We start from the raw sequence: 17,912 nt of genomic DNA on the forward strand, positions 1-17,912 counted from the left end.
AGAGGTTAGTTAGGTGGGGAGAAATAGTAGGAGCAAAGTATAACGATACATATTTGTGAAACCCATTAATTTGTATGCTAACTTAAAAATACATTAACGCTGAGCATGCTAGTGCATGTCTCTAACCTCAGCACTCTAGAAGCTGAGGCAGGGGATTGTCATCCTCAAGGACAGCTTGGTCTATATAGTGAGTTCCAGGCCACCTAGGGAAAAGCTAACCAAACCAAACCCCAAACAGAAAGTTCTTAAAGTGTATGATTAAGATTCAAATCTTTCTTCAGAGCTTTGAAATTTTTTCAAACAAGTCCTTCATTTGCTTGGTTAGAGTAACTCCTAAATATTTTATATTGCTTGTGGCTAACGTGAAGGGTGTATGTAGTTTTCCTAATTTCTTTCTCTGCATCATTATCATTTGTGTATAGGAAGGCTACTGACTTTTTTGAGTTAATTTTGTATCCAGCCAATTTGCTGAAGGTGTTTATCAGCTGTAGTAGCTCTCTGGTGGAATTTTGGGGGTCACTTATGTACACTATCATATCATTTGCAAATAGGGATAATTTGACTTCCTTTTTTCCCATTTGGATCCCCTTGATCTCCTTTTGTTGTCTTATTGCTCTGGCTAGAACTTCCAGTACTATATTGAAGAGATATGGAGAGAGTGGGCAGCCTTGTCTTGTACACGATTTTAGAGGAATTTCCTTGAGTATCTCTCCATTTAATTTGATTTTGGCTATTGGCTTGCTGTATATAGCCTTTATTATGTTGAGGTATGTGCCTTGTATGCCTGATCTCTCCAAAACTTTAAACATGAATGGGTGTTGGATTTTATCAGGGAAATGCAAATCAAAACAACTCTTGAGATTCCATCTTACACCCATCAGAATGGCTAAGATCAAAAATTCAAGTGACACCACATGCTGGCGAGAATGAGGAAAGAGAGGAGCACTCCTTCATTGCTGATGAAAAAGCAAACTAGTATAGCCACTTTGGAAATCTATCTGACGCTATCTCAGAAAACTGGGAATAGGGCTTCCTCAAGACCCAGATATTCCACTCCTTGGAATATACCCAGAAGATGCTCCAGCACACAACAAAAACATTTGCTCAACCATGTTCATAGCAGCCTTATTCATAATAGCCAGATCATGGAAACAGCCTAAGTGTCCATCAGTAGAAGAATGGATAAAGAAACAGTGGTACGTTTATACTATGGAATACTACTCAGCTATTAAAAACAAGGAAATCTTGAAATTTGTGGACAAATGGATGGAACTAGAAATGATCATAATGAGTGAGTTAACCCAGAAACAGAAAGCGTCATATGGTATATACTCACTTACATCTGGACACTAGCCCAAGGGGCATGTCCTATGAAAGTCTTCACTTACATGGAAAGTGGGACAGAGGGGAAGACTTCCTATGAGGACTCTAGGTGAGAGAAGCATGGGAGAATGGGGAAATAGAAGGATCCAGAGGGTCCTAGAAACCTACAAGAATAACATTATGATGGACAGATCTGGGCCCAAGGGCCCTGCTCAAACTATGGCACCAGCCAAGGACAATATGTGCAATAAACTTCGAACCTCTACCCAGACCTAGCCAATGGACAGGACATTCTCCATAGTTGAGTGAAGACTGGGGACTGACTTTCACATGAACTCTACTGCCCCATATTTGACCATGTCCCCTGGATGGGGAGGTCTGGTGGCACTCAGAGGAAGGATAGCAGGCTACCAAGAAGAGACTTGATACCCTATGAGCATATACAGGGGGAGGAGGCCCCCCTCAGTCACAGTCATAGGGGAGGGAAGTAAAGGAAAAATGGTAGGGAGGGAGGAATGGGAGGATACAAGGGATGGGATAACAATTTAGATGTAATATGAATAAATTAATAAAATATATTTAAAAAGATTCAAATCAGGTTCTTTTTTTTTTTCTTTCTTTCTTTCTTTTTTTTTTTTTTTTTAAAGACAGGGTTTCTCTTTGTAGCCTTGGCTGTCCTGGATTCGCTTTGTAGACCAGGCTGGCCTCGAACTCACAGCGATCCACTTGCCTCTGCCTCCTGAATGCTAGGATTAAAGGCGTGTGCCACCATACCTGGCAAGATTCAAATCTTAAAAAAAAAAAAATTCTAATCTTTATGTTTATATTTGTAATATTAGTATAAATATTTATATAAGGATTATAGCTTGGCTATAACACTTTTTATATTTAATTACTAAAACTTATTTTAATAAAATAATGCAATAAAAGAAAAATAATTTAAAATAAGAAAAATCTTGTTTGTTACTTTAGCGAATAATTAGCAGCTGGCTTCTTAAGAATGTTCAGTTTCTTAATATAACCACTCTTTCAAGCAGCTCATATGAAGTATATACATTAGCGTTAATGTCATTCAGTATGCTTCGTAAGAAGTCAATTTCTCTTTAGAATTCAAAAGTAATTCAAACTACAATGTAAAACTGAAAGTTGACAAAAGTACGTTAAAAACTTACTGGAATGTTATTGTCCAACTCAATCACCTTGTCTTCGGAAGGTGAAGACTCTATGTATTCCTTAAATTCCTTCTCCAGCTTCTCAGTGTGTTTCACACTCATTGGCTTCCACCTGGCCTTTTTCTTTGGTTTTGTCTCCCAAACCACATCAGAACTTACATATGAAAACAGAAATCATAACATTAACTCATAATCATTAAATGAATGTTTTACATAAACTAAAGAGCCTCCATTCAAGTTTTACAACAGTTTCAGTTATAAGCATGTTAAGCAGTTAAAAACATGAATTAATTCAACTGCTTATTTCACTTTTATTCAGTCAGTGTTCTAGGCAGAAGGAAGATGCCACTGAGCACCCCTGTCATGCTTCCCTTTAGCTAGGGAGTTACACTAAATAGTAAGCATGAAAACCAATTGGGTATTTGGGAGGGGAAATGCTTCTGAAACAAGAAAATGTAATAGTCTCACATGGATCTGCAGTCTCAGCTACCAGAAATGGTAGGAACCCCAGGAATGGTCACTAGGGAGGGCCCCGTTGTGAAGGTGAAATTTCTGCAACCTTAAGGGAGGCAGTGAGGGTAAAAGCATTTCAGATATGTGACCTGCTTTACCAAAGACCCTAGAGCAGGAGAAAACTGTGGTACATGAAAAAAAAAAGAGACTAGTAGGGTAAGAACACACTGGGGTAGACACAACAGAAGCCCCTAAGAGGCCAAACAAGGTAAAGTCTTTTAGGAACCGACTCTGAGTTTTATTTTTCAAATATTATTCCAAACATTACTTCTAATATTGATGCATCTAACCTTGTAAAGCCTATATAGGCTACTTCTTGTCTTGTATAATTATTGACAAGTGAAATTCCAACATCCTGTAATGCCAATACAATCTCTTGTTCTGCTAACTCTGCCTTTTCACTTTCATATGTTGCTTTAAACACTCTTGGATCTTCAGTGAATAAAATAATACGCTGCAAGCCTTCAAAGAATGACACTAAATAAATGGTTTTTTTCCCCACAAGTATAGGTGTCATCATATCCTAAAAGAAAACAACCAAAAAAGGGAATCAGCTTGTACCCAACAAACATGAAGTCTATACTTGACATTACATGATGTGAATACAAACAACCTTAGTTTCTAAGGCTAAGGCGGCAAACCACATGAACACTAGCACATGTCTTGGAGATAGTTATCACTTAGATGAGTGTTATTTCAGACAATTAACAGAATGACTATTTGTACACTATTTCCTCACTAAAGAAACCTGATGCCAGCTGCTACATTATGATATTGTTAATCATAAAATCCAGTCAGTTGCTTAAATACTTTTAGATCATAATAAAATCTAATTTAAAGTCTTATAGGCTAAATCAATAACAAAATTTTTTCCTAATTCATTTTAACTCTACGGTATATTAAAGGTTCTTTCAGCCTCAAGTTCACATTTCCTTACATAGCAGAATAAGAAAAGGGTATTACTACTCAGTCACAGCCTTATAAAGCACTGGCGCAGCTGGGTGCAATAACTCACAGCTACAACCACAGGACTTGGGAGGCTGAGGGACAAGGACTACCATGGCTCAAGTTAACCTGGGCTATAGAGGGAGGGTTTGTTTCAAAATATAAGACAAATAAAAGTCATATGTAACAACAACAACAACAACAAAAATAAAGAACTGATGTTTTCAATAGGGCTAATTACTTAGGAAACTCCTTTATAAATACTGTGTTGGCAAACCGGAGATGACTCAACAGGTAAAAATATGTGTAGCCAAGCCTAACGACCTGAATCAATTTCCAAGACCCATATGGTAGGAGGACAGAACTGATTCTCACAAATTGTCCCCTGACCTCTACAAGATGGCCGGTGGTACACTTGTACTCATGTGTCTATGCCCATACACATAATCCACACACATAATAATAATAGCAATATATAGATAAAAATAAAAACAAGTGAGTAAACACTGTATTATATTGTATCTTTAAATTAAATGATAAAACAAATTTAATAACAATTACCCATAAATTCTAGTTAATAAATATTCTGATTAATAAAATCTTAATATTTAGTTCATACTTATTTTATAATATACAGAAATTAAAAATTGAGGTTACCATAAAATTATTACCTAGGTATTATAACATTACCTATAAAAACTTCTATGATAAAATATACAGTACTAGAAGTACGGAGAGTTAAGAAAACGTATTTCCAAATAACTCTGAATCTCTAATATACCAAATTTCAGACAGATTTATAAATTTCAAACTATCCATACTATTTAGCTGTGCAATGTAATAATCAAGAGATTATAAAGGCCATTTATCCCAGCACTTGGGAGGCAGAGGCAGGCAGATCTTGTTACTTTGATGCCAGCCTGGTCTACATAGCACATTCTAGGATAGCCAGTGTTTACTTATGAAGAACTTGCCTCAAACAAAACAAAATACAAAAACAAGACTAAGCCAAATCAAATAAAAGAAAATAAAACTTATTAAACAAGAAAATTTAAAAGGTTATATGATTATATGAAATCTACTTTAAAACAAAATCAAATCAATTAATGCTCACACTGAAGACAATGAAAAACCTCCAACTAGTACAGGAGCTCTAGAGAATTGGCTAGTGCTTAAACACACACACACACACACACACACACACACACACACACACACACACACACACGGGGGGGGGGAGGGAGGGAGGGGAGAGCTGGGCAAATCACAAGCACCTCTACAGACAGCAGCAGCTATCAAGGAACAAGTGATGCCAGAGACCAAAGGTAACGCTGCTGCCTCTACAGCAAACAGTGTCAGAAATATTAAAAACAACAAAACATATTTTTTAAAACACAAAAAAGAAACGAAAGAAATTATAATGACAAAACAAAGGAAAAGAGAAAGAAAGAAAAGAAACAAAAGCCACACACACACATATTTTGGCAGAGGGTTTAGGTTCATGTCCCAGTTAGATCTACACCAAGCAGCACACAACCACCATATGCATGCAGATTGAGAGGATCTGATACCCACTTCTGAAGTCTATGGGAACCTGTATGCATACGGCACATAAAGTAATGTAAATAGTATGTTAAAAAAAACCTTTCATTGAAGAAAAGTATGCACAATTAAAAAAAATACTTATAGAGGGCTAGAAGACAGTGAGTGGTTAAGAGGCGTAAAACTCATGATTTCAAGCCCTGAAATGATCATCATTTCTTTTTACAGCTTGCCATTGAGAAATGAAGTCTTTCTAGTTTAGGTACCTGCAAGAGCAGAAATCTAGCTAAGGTGACAGTCAGTATATGACACAGATACCTAAGGGATGAATACTGAAAGACTTCCTCAAATACATGGTCTAACCTAATAGTAAAACCAGATGATATAAATGCAGTCAGATGTGCAGTTCTTGGTACCTTCAGAAAGGATCAAGTGTGGCAGGACTCATTCTGCACAATGAGCCCTAGGAAAGACTGCAGTCTGCTGCTTACTCTACACGCCCAGCTTGTGGATGCTCTTACATACCATTTAAGAAAGAACAGGCACTTTACTGGTTTCCATTTCCAATTTGAAAAGAGGCAAATTAAAGCAAACAGGCTTTTTTCAATACTGCTTTTTAAAATTCTTGCTAGATTTTACAGAATAGCCGCAAACCAGCCTTAGTGGTAAAGGAACTTCAGCATGAAAAATAGAAAAGCAGCTGAGAACTACTTAATAACCAAGTGAGCACTTACATCCTTGTGTGTTACTTCACCATGGCTTTGCCCGCAGCTCCATGTCAGCTTTCTGGAGCCTACTGAATCAGCCCATGTGTAATATACTGCTTTTCCAGGAGGAAGGGAATCTTCTATTTCACTGAGAGAACTGTCATTAATAGTAAAAATATGTATTAAATTAAATGCAATTGACAAATACATAAGAATCCTAAATAATACTTCATTCTTATCCACTAATTGAGATTTGTAAAAGTTCTAATTAAGACCAGAAAAAGGTTTTTTCCTTTATACAGTGAAAAGAGCAAGTATGCTTTCTTTTAAAATGTTACAGCTTTAGAAGAAAAAGTGAGGAAGAGCCTGGAACACATTGGCACAGGAGACAACTTCCTGAACAGAACACCAACAGCCCAAGCCTTAAGGTCAACAATTAATAAATGGGATCTCATGAGGCCAACAAGCTTCTGTAAGGCAGGAAACACTGTCAACAGAACAAAGTGACAGCCTATAGACTGGGAAAAGATCTTCACCAACCTACATATGACAAAGGTCTAATATCCAACATATATAAAGAACTCAAGAAATTAAACACCACCAAACCAAATAACCCAATTGAGAAATGGGGCACAGAACTAAACAGAGAATTTTCAACAGAGAATATCAAATAGCTGAGAAACACTTAAAGAAATGCTCAACATCTTTAGTCATCAGAGAAATGCAAATCAAAATGATCCTAAGATTCCATCTTACACCCTTCAGAATAGCTAAGATCAAAAATTCAAGTAAAACCAATGCTGGCGAAGATGTGGAGAAAGAAGAACACTCCTTCATTGCTGGTGGAAATGCAAAGTTGTAAAACACTTTGGAAAGCTATCTGGCGATTTCTCAGAAAACTGAGAATAGGGCTTCTTCAAGGCCCAGCTATTCCACTCCTTGGAATATACCCAGAAAATGCTCCACCATACAACAAGGACATATGCTCAACCATGTTCATAGCAGTCAGAACCTGGAATCAGCCTAAATGCCCCTTAGTTAAAGAATGGATAAAGAAACTGTGGTACGTTTACACTATGGAATATTACTCAGCTATTAAAAACAAGGAAATCCTGAAATTTGTGGACAAATGGATTGAACTAGAAATGATCATAATGAGTGAGTTAACCCAGAAGCAGAAAGACTCACATGGTATATACTCACTTATAATTGGACACTAGCCCAAAAGGCACGTCCCATGAAAGTCTTCACTTACCAGGAGATTGGGATAGATTGAGGACATCCTACTGAGACTCTAGGTAAGAGAAATACAGGAGATGGGGAAATAGAAGGATTCAGAGGGTCCTAGAAACCTACAAGAAGAACATTGTGATGGGTGGATTGGGGCCCAGGGGGTTCTGCTCAAATTATTGCACTAACCAAGGACAACACAATAGTAAACATGGAACCCCTACTCTGATCTACCCAATGGACAGGACATTCTCCACAGTTATGTGGAGAGTGGGAACTGACTCTGACATGAGCTCTGGTGCTCCATATTTCACTACCTCCCCTTGGTGGGGAGGCCTGATGGCACTCAAAGAAAGAATAAGCAGGCTACCAAGATGAGACTTGATAGTGGGGAAGAGGTCCCCCTCAGTCATAGACCTAGGAGAGGAGAATAGGGTGAAAGCAGAAGGGAGGGGGAATGGTAGAATACAAGTGATGGGATAACAAGTGAGTTGTAATCTGAATAAATTTATAAAATTAAAGATAATAAAATAAAATGTTACAGCTTTTCCAATGAAAAATTTATCTTTAAGCCAGAGCTAGCCAATGGTCAGAACAATCTCCACACTTGAGTGGAGAGTGGGATATGACTTTCTCACGTACTCTGGTGCCTCACATTTGACCATGTCCCCTGGAGGGGGAAACCTGGTGGCACTCAGAGGAAGGACAGCAGGTTACCGAGAAGAGACGTGATACCCTATGAGCATATACAGGGGGAGGTAATCCCCCTCAGGAACAGTCATAGGGGAGGAAAATAAGGGGAAAAGGGGAGGGAGGGAAGAATGGGAGGACACAAGGGATGGGATAACCATTGAGATGTAACAAGAATAAATTAATAATAAAAAATTTAAAAAAATAAAAAATTTAAAAAAAAGAAAACAAAAATATTTTAAGGGAAACATTTTTTCCTGAGGAAATAAAGAGTTCACGTATCTAAAATTACTTTTTGTTTTATTTTAAACTGTAGAAAATATTCTTATCTACATTAAATTTTAGATGATTTAGTAAGTCCTGGTCTTACTGTGCAGGCTAGCTAGTTTCTGACACTTGCCACAAACCAGAGTCTCTTGGGAAGACAGATTCTTAAGTAAGGAAGCACCTCTATTAGACTGGTCTGTGGGTTAGTTCCTTGACTTGTGACTGATGTGGAGGGCCCAGGCCATTGTAAGCAGTTTCTCTTGGGCTGTGTAAGAAATCAATACAAGCCATAGAGAGCAAATCAGTAAGCAGCATTCCTCAGTGTTTTCTGCTTCAGTTCCTGTTTCCAGGCTTCTGCTCAGAGTTTCTGTTCTGACTTTTCTCAGTGATGGACTGTGATAAGGATGTGTAAGCAAGATAAGCCTTTTTCTTCCCCAAGTTAGTTATGGTCAGTGTTTTATTACAGCAACAGAATGTGTGTGGAGGCGGGGGCTGTAAATGAGCTGTTTTAAAATTTTACATACAAGTGAGAGAGCCCAAACACATAATGACAGAGTGAAAAAAGCTACAGCACAGGACAGAGATGAGAACTAATGTTTTAAAGATGGTATTACATTAGGGATTGTGTTGAATAAGTAGATCTGAGATACTCTCATCAAAGAAAAAAAATAAAGCAGCCATGGCTAGGGATATAGCTCAGTGGTATGATACCTGCCTTGCATGTGATTTCAACTGCTTAATGCTACATACAAAAAGTAACTAGGAAGCTATAGACAAAACTGCTTCACTAGACAAAACATTGCTTATATGTACTCCAAAGCATTGTACACGATATTGCAAACTTCTAATTTTAGGAGGTATGGGAATTAGCACAGTGGTGACTGCCTACCATATATAAAGGCCTGGACTGTATCCCTAACACCACAAAAAGCAAAGCAAAACAAACAAACAAAAAACCCCAAAAAACAAAAAACCAAACCAAACCAAAACAACAACTACAAAAACCAACTACACAGGAGCTGGAGAGTGACTCAGACACTAAAAGCACATACAGCTCTTCTACAGGACCCAACTCAGCTCCCATACTCTCCTCAGGAGACTCACAACAACCTGTAACTCCAGTTCCAGAGGCCACACAGCCTCTTTTGGCCTCTGAGGGCAACGGCATGCATATGGTATGCACACCCACACACACATAAAGAGAAAAGTACTGTAGCTCAAAAGTAGTGCAGACCCTGGGTCTAATACCCAGATTCAAAACTAAGCAAACAGTAAGAACAACAAAAGGAAATTAGTTAGAAATGATGCTAGTTCCACATATGCACAAATAGGACAAGTTATTTTGCAAATTGTTAAGTAATGTGTATGATACAATATTATGGTAAAGGACAGAGGCTATGGCTCCGTGGATTAAGTGCTTGAAGAATTGAGGAACAGAGTTTGGATCCTCACAGACAGTTTCCTGCAACTCCAGACTCAGGAGGCAGAGACAGGGATCCTTACACAAGCTGGCTAGCAAAACTAAAATAATCTACGAGGTCCTGGCTCAGCCAGAGACACACCTCAACAAATAAAATGAAGAACAACTGACACCAAACCACCACTTTGGGCCTACACACACACACACACTGTACATGAGCACCCACACTTAAGGGAACACCACACCCACAACCACACACTATACACATGAACTCACACTCATGTCCTCCCCTTCCCCCCCCACAAAGGCAAGAGATAAAATTCAGTTATAATTATTAAATTGGGCTAAAGATTGCTATTAAAAGACAAACAAGTAAAAGCAGGCACCTGTAATCCTAACAGACGAAGCAGAGACTAGAGGATTCCAGGAACTCACTGCCCAGACAGTGTTGTGGAATCAATGAACTCCGGGTTAAGTAACAGAGCCTATCCATAAGGTGGAGAGCCAGTGAGGAAGATAACCAACTGGGCTCCATGCAATATACATAATACAACGCCAGCCTTGTGTGATATATATAGAACATTAATGGTAATTTCTTAATTATGAGAAAGAATTTAGGTTTCACCTAAGTCTGCTAATCATAAATTGCTATATTGTGACATTCTCCTTACCTTTGCTTATACTGAACAGGGTCACTCTTGGTATGATTTATTAATAGGAATGTAGCTGCTCCATCATGGTAGTTTGAAAATGTAATAACTGTAGAGTGCTCAGCCATATTAACTTCTGCAATAATACCTCCAAGCTTAAAGGAGAAAGTTTTAATGTGATTATTTTGCTAAGAATATTAATTGATAGCATTTAGTAATAAAAGTTCACTTTTGATGAAGAATTAGACAACCCAGACTTTTTACGGTTAACGATAAAACTCAACTGTATGAAAGTGAGATCTGAGTATATTCCAGTGTAAATTTATTCTAGACATGTTTACTAACTTTCTATATAACAAATTCTTTTTTGTTTGTTTTACCTTTTCTTTCATAAAAAGAAATGAGGGTTAATTTTTAATTTAGGAGGAAAATCATTAGAAAATTATTTGTTACAAAAAGAAAAGTGAGCACTAATACATATACATTAGTTTTTCTAATGATACACACAAGGTAATGACCATGGACATAAAAAAACAAAAAAACAAAACTCACCTCATTACTCAGCCGCAATAAAATACAACTATCTTGTTTGTTAAAATGTATCCTTTTGGGAGGACCTTCATTCCCTTCAACTTGAATAAGAAGAAGACTGGAGGCATCCTCAGGCCAAAAGGGGATACTCTAAAAATGTATTACACATATTTAAATGGGTTTCATTATAAATACTTATGTCATTTAATAGCCTTACAGAGTGGCAAATAAACTTTAAACATTTCTGCCCACGTTGCTGTCATCACTCATGAAACTGCAAAATTCAAAATAGCACCTATACACATAGAAGTCTATTACCAATAGGAACTAAATATATTAAAAATGATGTGCATTCTGACATCCTTAAGCCTTAGGTTCCTTTAGAGCCTGGATTTCATCCTATATGTTAATGTTTAATAATATAACATAAAACAGCAATACAGTGTCTTCTCTAAGGGTTATGTATGGGACCTCTTGAGACTGGTGAATATGCCAAGTTTCTTTTTAACTTTTGTAGTTGGAAGGTAGAGACTAAGCTAAACAAGAGGTAACAGTATTGAGCATGGATCTTAAAGTAATCATTGTAAGTCAAATAAGAATGCAAGATTTTAAGGTATCTTAAATAAAGACAAAAAAAGAAAACATAAAAATTGAAAAACTCTACAGATACAGTTTGTAAAAGATAATCAGGACCTAACAGTATCTGCAAGTGATGCAATACACGAGATACAAATGTTACAAACCAAAGTATAGAGAAGATATGACAACAGAGTAAAAAAGGTAAAAGAGAGCTACAGTCCCTACCATCCAGACAGATCTAGAATTCTATTTCCAAAAGCTAAGAACAGACTTACTGAGGACTTGTTGAACACTTACAAAAACAAATCATGTTAAGTCAACAAACATTTACAGAGAATCTATTATGTTTAACCACTGATCAAAATCTTTTTTGTTCTGTTCTTGTGTTAAGACAGTGTCTCCCTGTTTACCTCTGGGTGTCCTGGAACTCTTTCTTATTTATTTATTTAGATCAATTGTTTTGTTTTGTTTTTTAAATCATGGCTAGACATTTTATAGTATACTGGCAGAAAAGTCTACCATGTTTAATCATTGATCAAACCTTTCTAACAGGGCCCCATTTAGTTTTAGGTGAAATATGTTTACAAAAATCTACATAATTACCCTTTATTCTCACTATGGCTTTGACTTCTCTTGTTTTGTTTTGTTTTTGTTTCGAGACAGGGTTTCTCTGTGTTAGCCTTGGCTGTCCTGAACTCGCTTTGTAGACCAGGCTGGCCTCAAATTCACAGCAATCCGCCTGCCTCCGCCTCCCAAGAGCTGGGATTAAAGGCATGTGCCACCACTCCCGACTTATGGCTTTGACTTCTAATCTTCTCCTCTCTGATAATGTTGGTCTTTTTTACTACCTTCCAAACATGTCAATAACTTGCCTGTGCTGGGCATTGTGGCACACCTTTAAGTCCAGCACTTGGGGAGGCAGAGGCATGCAGACCTCTGTTGTTTTAGGCCAGCCTGGTCTACAAAGTGAGTCCAGGACATTCAAGGCTACACAGAGAAACCCTGTCTCGGAAAAACTACAAAACAAAAAGGAAAACAAACAAACAAAAAACTCCACCAACAATAACCAAAAATCCTCTATCCTCTCCTCCATTGGATTACTATCCTTGTTTATCTCTCTCAGGCTCACTCCCTAGACAAGCAGATTGCTGAGAGGTCTACCTCATGTCTCTAAACTTAGGTTGTTTTCAGGGAAGACTTTAGACATTATAAAAGCTTAACTTAGTAGACCTTAGAATGAAGCAGAATTAATAGTTAAAGGGAGATTAGTTTCAAGTTTTACAGGAAGTAGTAGTAGTCAACAGATTTTTATATATATATATGTACCTCAAGAAAAATAACCAGTAACTCATGTACAGACACAGTGATATGATATTAATAAGAGAAAAAGGACCTATAATGCAATTAGAGAAGAAAGATAGGTTACTTCGAAAGAAATGACAGGATCATAGCATAATTTTCCAAAAAATAGAAACCAAAGAGAATGGTGGGAAAGACACAAGACATTAGGAAAAAGAAAAACCAACCACAACTTGACAATAAAAATAAAATAAAATAAGAATTGGCATAAAAGATAATGATTAAAACTTATGGACAAAAAAACCTGATGTCATTTATCTCAAGATCAACCCTACTAGAAATTCTAAAACTTTAAGAATATGCCCAAGGATTGTCTTTATGTACAATTTTAGAATAATAGCTCTTCAAAACTAGGTAATGCGTCAACCTCAGTGCATGATGTAGAAAACACCTCCAGCTGTCTGACTCTTCTTACCTTCTTCCAAGAAGCAAGTTTGATTTAATTTAGCATATAAATTCCCAACAGCTTCATGAAGAAAATTAATAATTTCCTAATCTTTAATGATATCTCATCTATATTTCTACTGCTGTTATTTACAAATGTCTAGTGTGGTTACTTAAGCAAACTTGTTAGAATTGGCAGTGTCTACCAACCCAATTAAGCTATGCAACCCTAGGGAGCAAAGGTCCTAAGAGAAATAGTCAATAAAACTTTACGCAACTAAAACAAAATTAGGGTATGGGAGAATTAAAACCATGATAATTTAAGGAACGTAACAACAAAAATAAAACACAATTAAAAGAAGTATGTTTTAGTTTGCATATATTCACTTTACAATCCTGGTTTCACTATGGCACTTTTATACATGTACATTGAACATAAGAGTACAAAGTACATTATGAGATTCATTTACGCACCTGCTCTAAGTCAAGAGAAAGCCATTTATCACTTCCTTCTTCTGCCACTGACATACGGTATTTGCTTTTGTTTTTAATCATATGAAAAGGAGTAAATGTCACAATTCTGGTAATGTTAAAACTGCTGAGGTTTATAGTGACACCAACCTAAGGAAAAAAATTAAAGCTGTTTGAAAACTGTTACCATTGTATACTTGTAAGTTTTAAGTACCCAACAGATACATTCTAAACCAAAGTTTCTTTAGCACAGAAGAAACTTACTTGGTATTCCATTTTCATGCCTTTGCATTTAATGGCACCATGACTACCAACAGTATCGATTGAAAACTGATCAGAGAGTTCACTATCAGTTACCATGAGCTGAACCTAAGGGAAGAATTTGAGATAAATTACAACTTAGATACCATCTATCTGTGTGTGGTGTGGAAAGTCAAACTCAAAACTACATTATATTCATAATGTAATAAATCTTTCGCAACACTAAATGCTTACTGTACTGTTTATGGTTAGATGTTTCTGAGATAGCATCTCTTGTGTAGCTCAGCTTAGATGTAACTTACCATGTACATAAGCAGGCCTCAATCAACATCCTCCTGCCTCCTGAAAGTTACTGGGTATAGGTGCATGCTACTATACCCAGCTATGCTAACTTTTTTAAAAATGCTAACTTTTTTAACCTCAAATATTTAACAAATGTTATTTCTATTTAAATTTCAGATTTTATTATTCAAAGCTCTAAAAGCTGAAATAGTATGTTTATTTAAAGAGTAAAAGTTAGAAAAAGACAAAGACACACACCTTATTGTTGTTAAAAAAGTGGTTTGGCTGAAAGGAAAAGAGAACTGGCTTTTTATAATTAGGTGGATGCTTTCGGTGGATTCCATCTGCTTTGTACTGTAACATACGATCAGTTTTATTGACCATCCAATACGGACTGTGAAATGCTACAACTGTCTGACCAGTATTGTAAGTCATATGGATAGCAATATCCAAATCAGTCTTTTCCATTTCTGTGAGACAGGTAAAGTTGATGAAATTGATGTCTTGTTGATTAGGTTTTATTTGAAATTCACTTTTCCAATCATGATTAAGATAGTCGAGTAATTTTAAGTGTAGCTTGGCTTTGTCCATTTCTACATTATAAATCTGTGATGAATGTCCTTCACTTAGAGTAAAAACAGTATTTTCAATGCCCTGGAATAAGAAACAAAAATAAAAAACAAACCTAAACACACTTCTGAAAAACACACGCCCAAATGCACTTATTCTTTTGAAATATTACACAAAACTCCTTTGAAATAATTGTCAGAACAAGTCATCAGCCTTCTTCAAGCCATAACTCTGCCCCGTCATTTGGTTATTTGTACTTATAAAATGCCCTAGATAAACTACTAGGAAAGGCTAAAACTAAATGGCATGTCGAACTGCATAGCTAGTTGTAACTGTAATGTTATTCTCAGTAAAACTAAAATAAGCCCTAACTTATCTACCAGCTATTAGTTTTGAAAACTACAAAATAACAAAAAGTACTAGAAAAAACATACTGCCTGCCATGAAAAAACAACAACAACAACAAAACACAAAAACCCACCATCTACTATCAATTCATGCTGTTTTCTATATCTCAAAAAGTCGTGAATTTTTCTCCACTCACAACTTCATTACTTTAATTCTTATTTATATGACCTTTCTAATGTCCTTTTCCCAGCTTTCCTACCATTATTACATAATTTCTTAAGTTTTAAAAATATCAATTGATGAACTTTTACAAGGAACAGTCTATTTCACAAAATAATGATGGCAGTATTGGTGTGCTAAAGTGGCTAATAGGGGAGTAGGGGGAAAGCGGGAGGGAGGGAGGAATGGGAGGATACAAGGGATGGGCTAACAATTGAGATGTAATATGAATAAATTAATAGAATATAAAAAAAATAAATGGCAACCATTTATTACCTGTAATAAATGTGAGGCATGGTGTTAAGCCCTTTACATACTTAACTAATTTAATTTTCCCCATGGCCTAACCATACAAGTTTTATTACTATTTCCATTTATTAAAATACAAAAAAGTATAATCTACCTAAAAACATAAGTTAGTAAGTGGTAGAGCTAGTATACAACTCCAAGTCATGATGGCCACGTACCAACTACTTATCATTATGGTAATCTATTACATAAAAAACAAACCACAGATAATTTTTCCTACTTAAAAATATGTAACAAAACTGTAAACATGTTGCAACTCACTAAGTCAAACAAGCCTACAATGAATAGAGCACAGCGAAGAACTGCTTTTTACATGTGCTAAGCATTTTAGAATATTTATGAAAACTCTAAGAGAAAACCCCTACTTAATAAAAAATAAGAGTACTTAACATAAAAAGCATCTTTATAGAGAATAAAACTCCCAGAAAATCTGCACTAAAAATATGTGAAACCGTGAACTTTAATTGTGTAAGTACTGCACTTAAATGTTACTTCAGGATCAATGCCCGCTCTTGTTTAGAATTCACTGTCCAACATTTAAACATATGTTATATGAACTCCATATGGAGAGAAAGGACTGAAAAACAAATCTTATAAAATAGTCAGTATCTTCAGATGGTGATTATATATCATTTATTATATAGGCCTGCATATTGTTGAGGAGGTGGCATACCACATTTGTACATAATTATATACAGCGTAGTAATTTCTAAATCAGTGAAAATATTCTTTTAAGTACCCTTTTTTTGAAACTTCAAGTTTACTTTATTTACTGTGTGTGTGAGAGAAAGCTCACCCATGTGTGTGCGCACGCTGTGCTCTGTTGTGGAGGTCAGAGGAACTTAGGTCATCAGGCTTGAAGGCCCTAAATTATATTTTTAAACATGATATTTAAATTTCCACTTGATAAATGCTTATGTTTAAGTAATGCTATAACCTCTGTTACAGCTTTAAAACCCCTTGTTTGTAACTTTAAATGAATCAAGCTACAAAGTCTAAGACAGAACGACACTAAGAAACTGTCAAGTACCTCTATGTAATAAGCCATCTTGTAGGGAAGGAGATTCCGAATGAGGATAGGTGGCCACAAGTGCATCACATATGGTAAGTCCCAACCATCTTCTGAATAAACTGACAGAGAAGTCAAATTATCTTTTTCTGGGACGATATTAATAACAAATGGTTTCTTAGAAGGGTTTATAGATCTACATTTCTTTTTTAGGAGCTGTCCATCATATTTTATGATTTCTTCAAAGTCAATTCCTTCACACATTTGGTAGTCTTCATCTTTTGGCTTCAGAAAAAGCGATGATCTGCACAAAAAAGTAAATACAATTTAAAAGCGTTAAAAAAAAACTTAAATTAGGCCAGGCAGTGGTAGTGCATGCCTTTAATGCCAGTACTCAGGAGGCTGAGGCAGGTGGATCTTTGAGTTCCAGGCCAGCCTGATCTACAGAGCAAGTCTGGAACAGCCAGGGCCACAAAGAGAAACCCTGTCTCGAACCACGCCTCCCCCCCAAAAAAACCCCAAACCCAACTAACCAACCAACCACAAGAAACAACAAAACCAAAATCTTAAATTAGCAGACTGCTGCTTGGGACACTGAATCCCTTTGCTACTGATGCCATGAATGCTGTTTTTTCATGTTTCAGAGCTATGTACTCTAGACAGGTCTCCCAAATTTCCATAAACTCACCAAGTTATTTTGATTATGATTATTTTTACCACAAACTTCAACACAGATACATTCAATATACATTTAAATTTCAATATTTTTGAAAAATACTGTTCTGTGTGGTATGGCAATGCATGTGAGGGTGCATGCATTTGTATGTGGAGACCTGTCTCTCAGTAAGGCTGGAGCTCCTGCCTCCCCAATGCTGTGATTACAGGCATGCTGCCACAGACAGCTTTTACATGACTTTCAAGAATGCAAGTCTTAGCTAGCACTTTACCTAGCCCTAAGTGTAATATTTTTAAAAACTAAACTACATCCAAGAATCATTCTTGAGAAATATCTTTGTATGTATATGTAATTTTTAATTAACTAACCATTTTCCCAGTGTTGGAGATAAAACTGCACACTTCCCAGGCAAGCACTTTGCTTCTAAACTAATCCTCTCTATATATCTTCCATTT

General features: G+C 36.4%; 1 protein-coding gene across 1 annotated transcript in view; it reads right to left on the reverse strand.

The window, feature by feature from the left end:
* The window catches only part of Vps13a (vacuolar protein sorting 13 homolog A), a 175,261-nt gene that overhangs the window by 35,312 nt on the left and 122,037 nt on the right, over positions 1-17,912 (reverse strand). The window contains exons 48-56 of the mRNA XM_051146210.1: positions 16,803-17,085; positions 14,585-14,980; positions 14,048-14,152; positions 13,787-13,933; positions 11,012-11,140; positions 10,481-10,614; positions 6,230-6,359; positions 3,299-3,531; positions 2,496-2,649 (exon numbers count right to left, since the gene is read on the reverse strand). Of these exons, the coding sequence (XP_051002167.1) occupies positions 2,496-2,649; positions 3,299-3,531; positions 6,230-6,359; positions 10,481-10,614; positions 11,012-11,140; positions 13,787-13,933; positions 14,048-14,152; positions 14,585-14,980; positions 16,803-17,085 (1,711 nt within the window). The remainder of the gene's footprint in view (positions 1-2,495; positions 2,650-3,298; positions 3,532-6,229; positions 6,360-10,480; positions 10,615-11,011; positions 11,141-13,786; positions 13,934-14,047; positions 14,153-14,584; positions 14,981-16,802; positions 17,086-17,912) is intronic.

The sequence above is a fragment of the Acomys russatus genome, chromosome 5 (assembly GCF_903995435.1).
Source record: "Acomys russatus chromosome 5, mAcoRus1.1, whole genome shotgun sequence".
NCBI classification, from domain to species: Eukaryota; Metazoa; Chordata; class Mammalia; order Rodentia; family Muridae; genus Acomys; species Acomys russatus.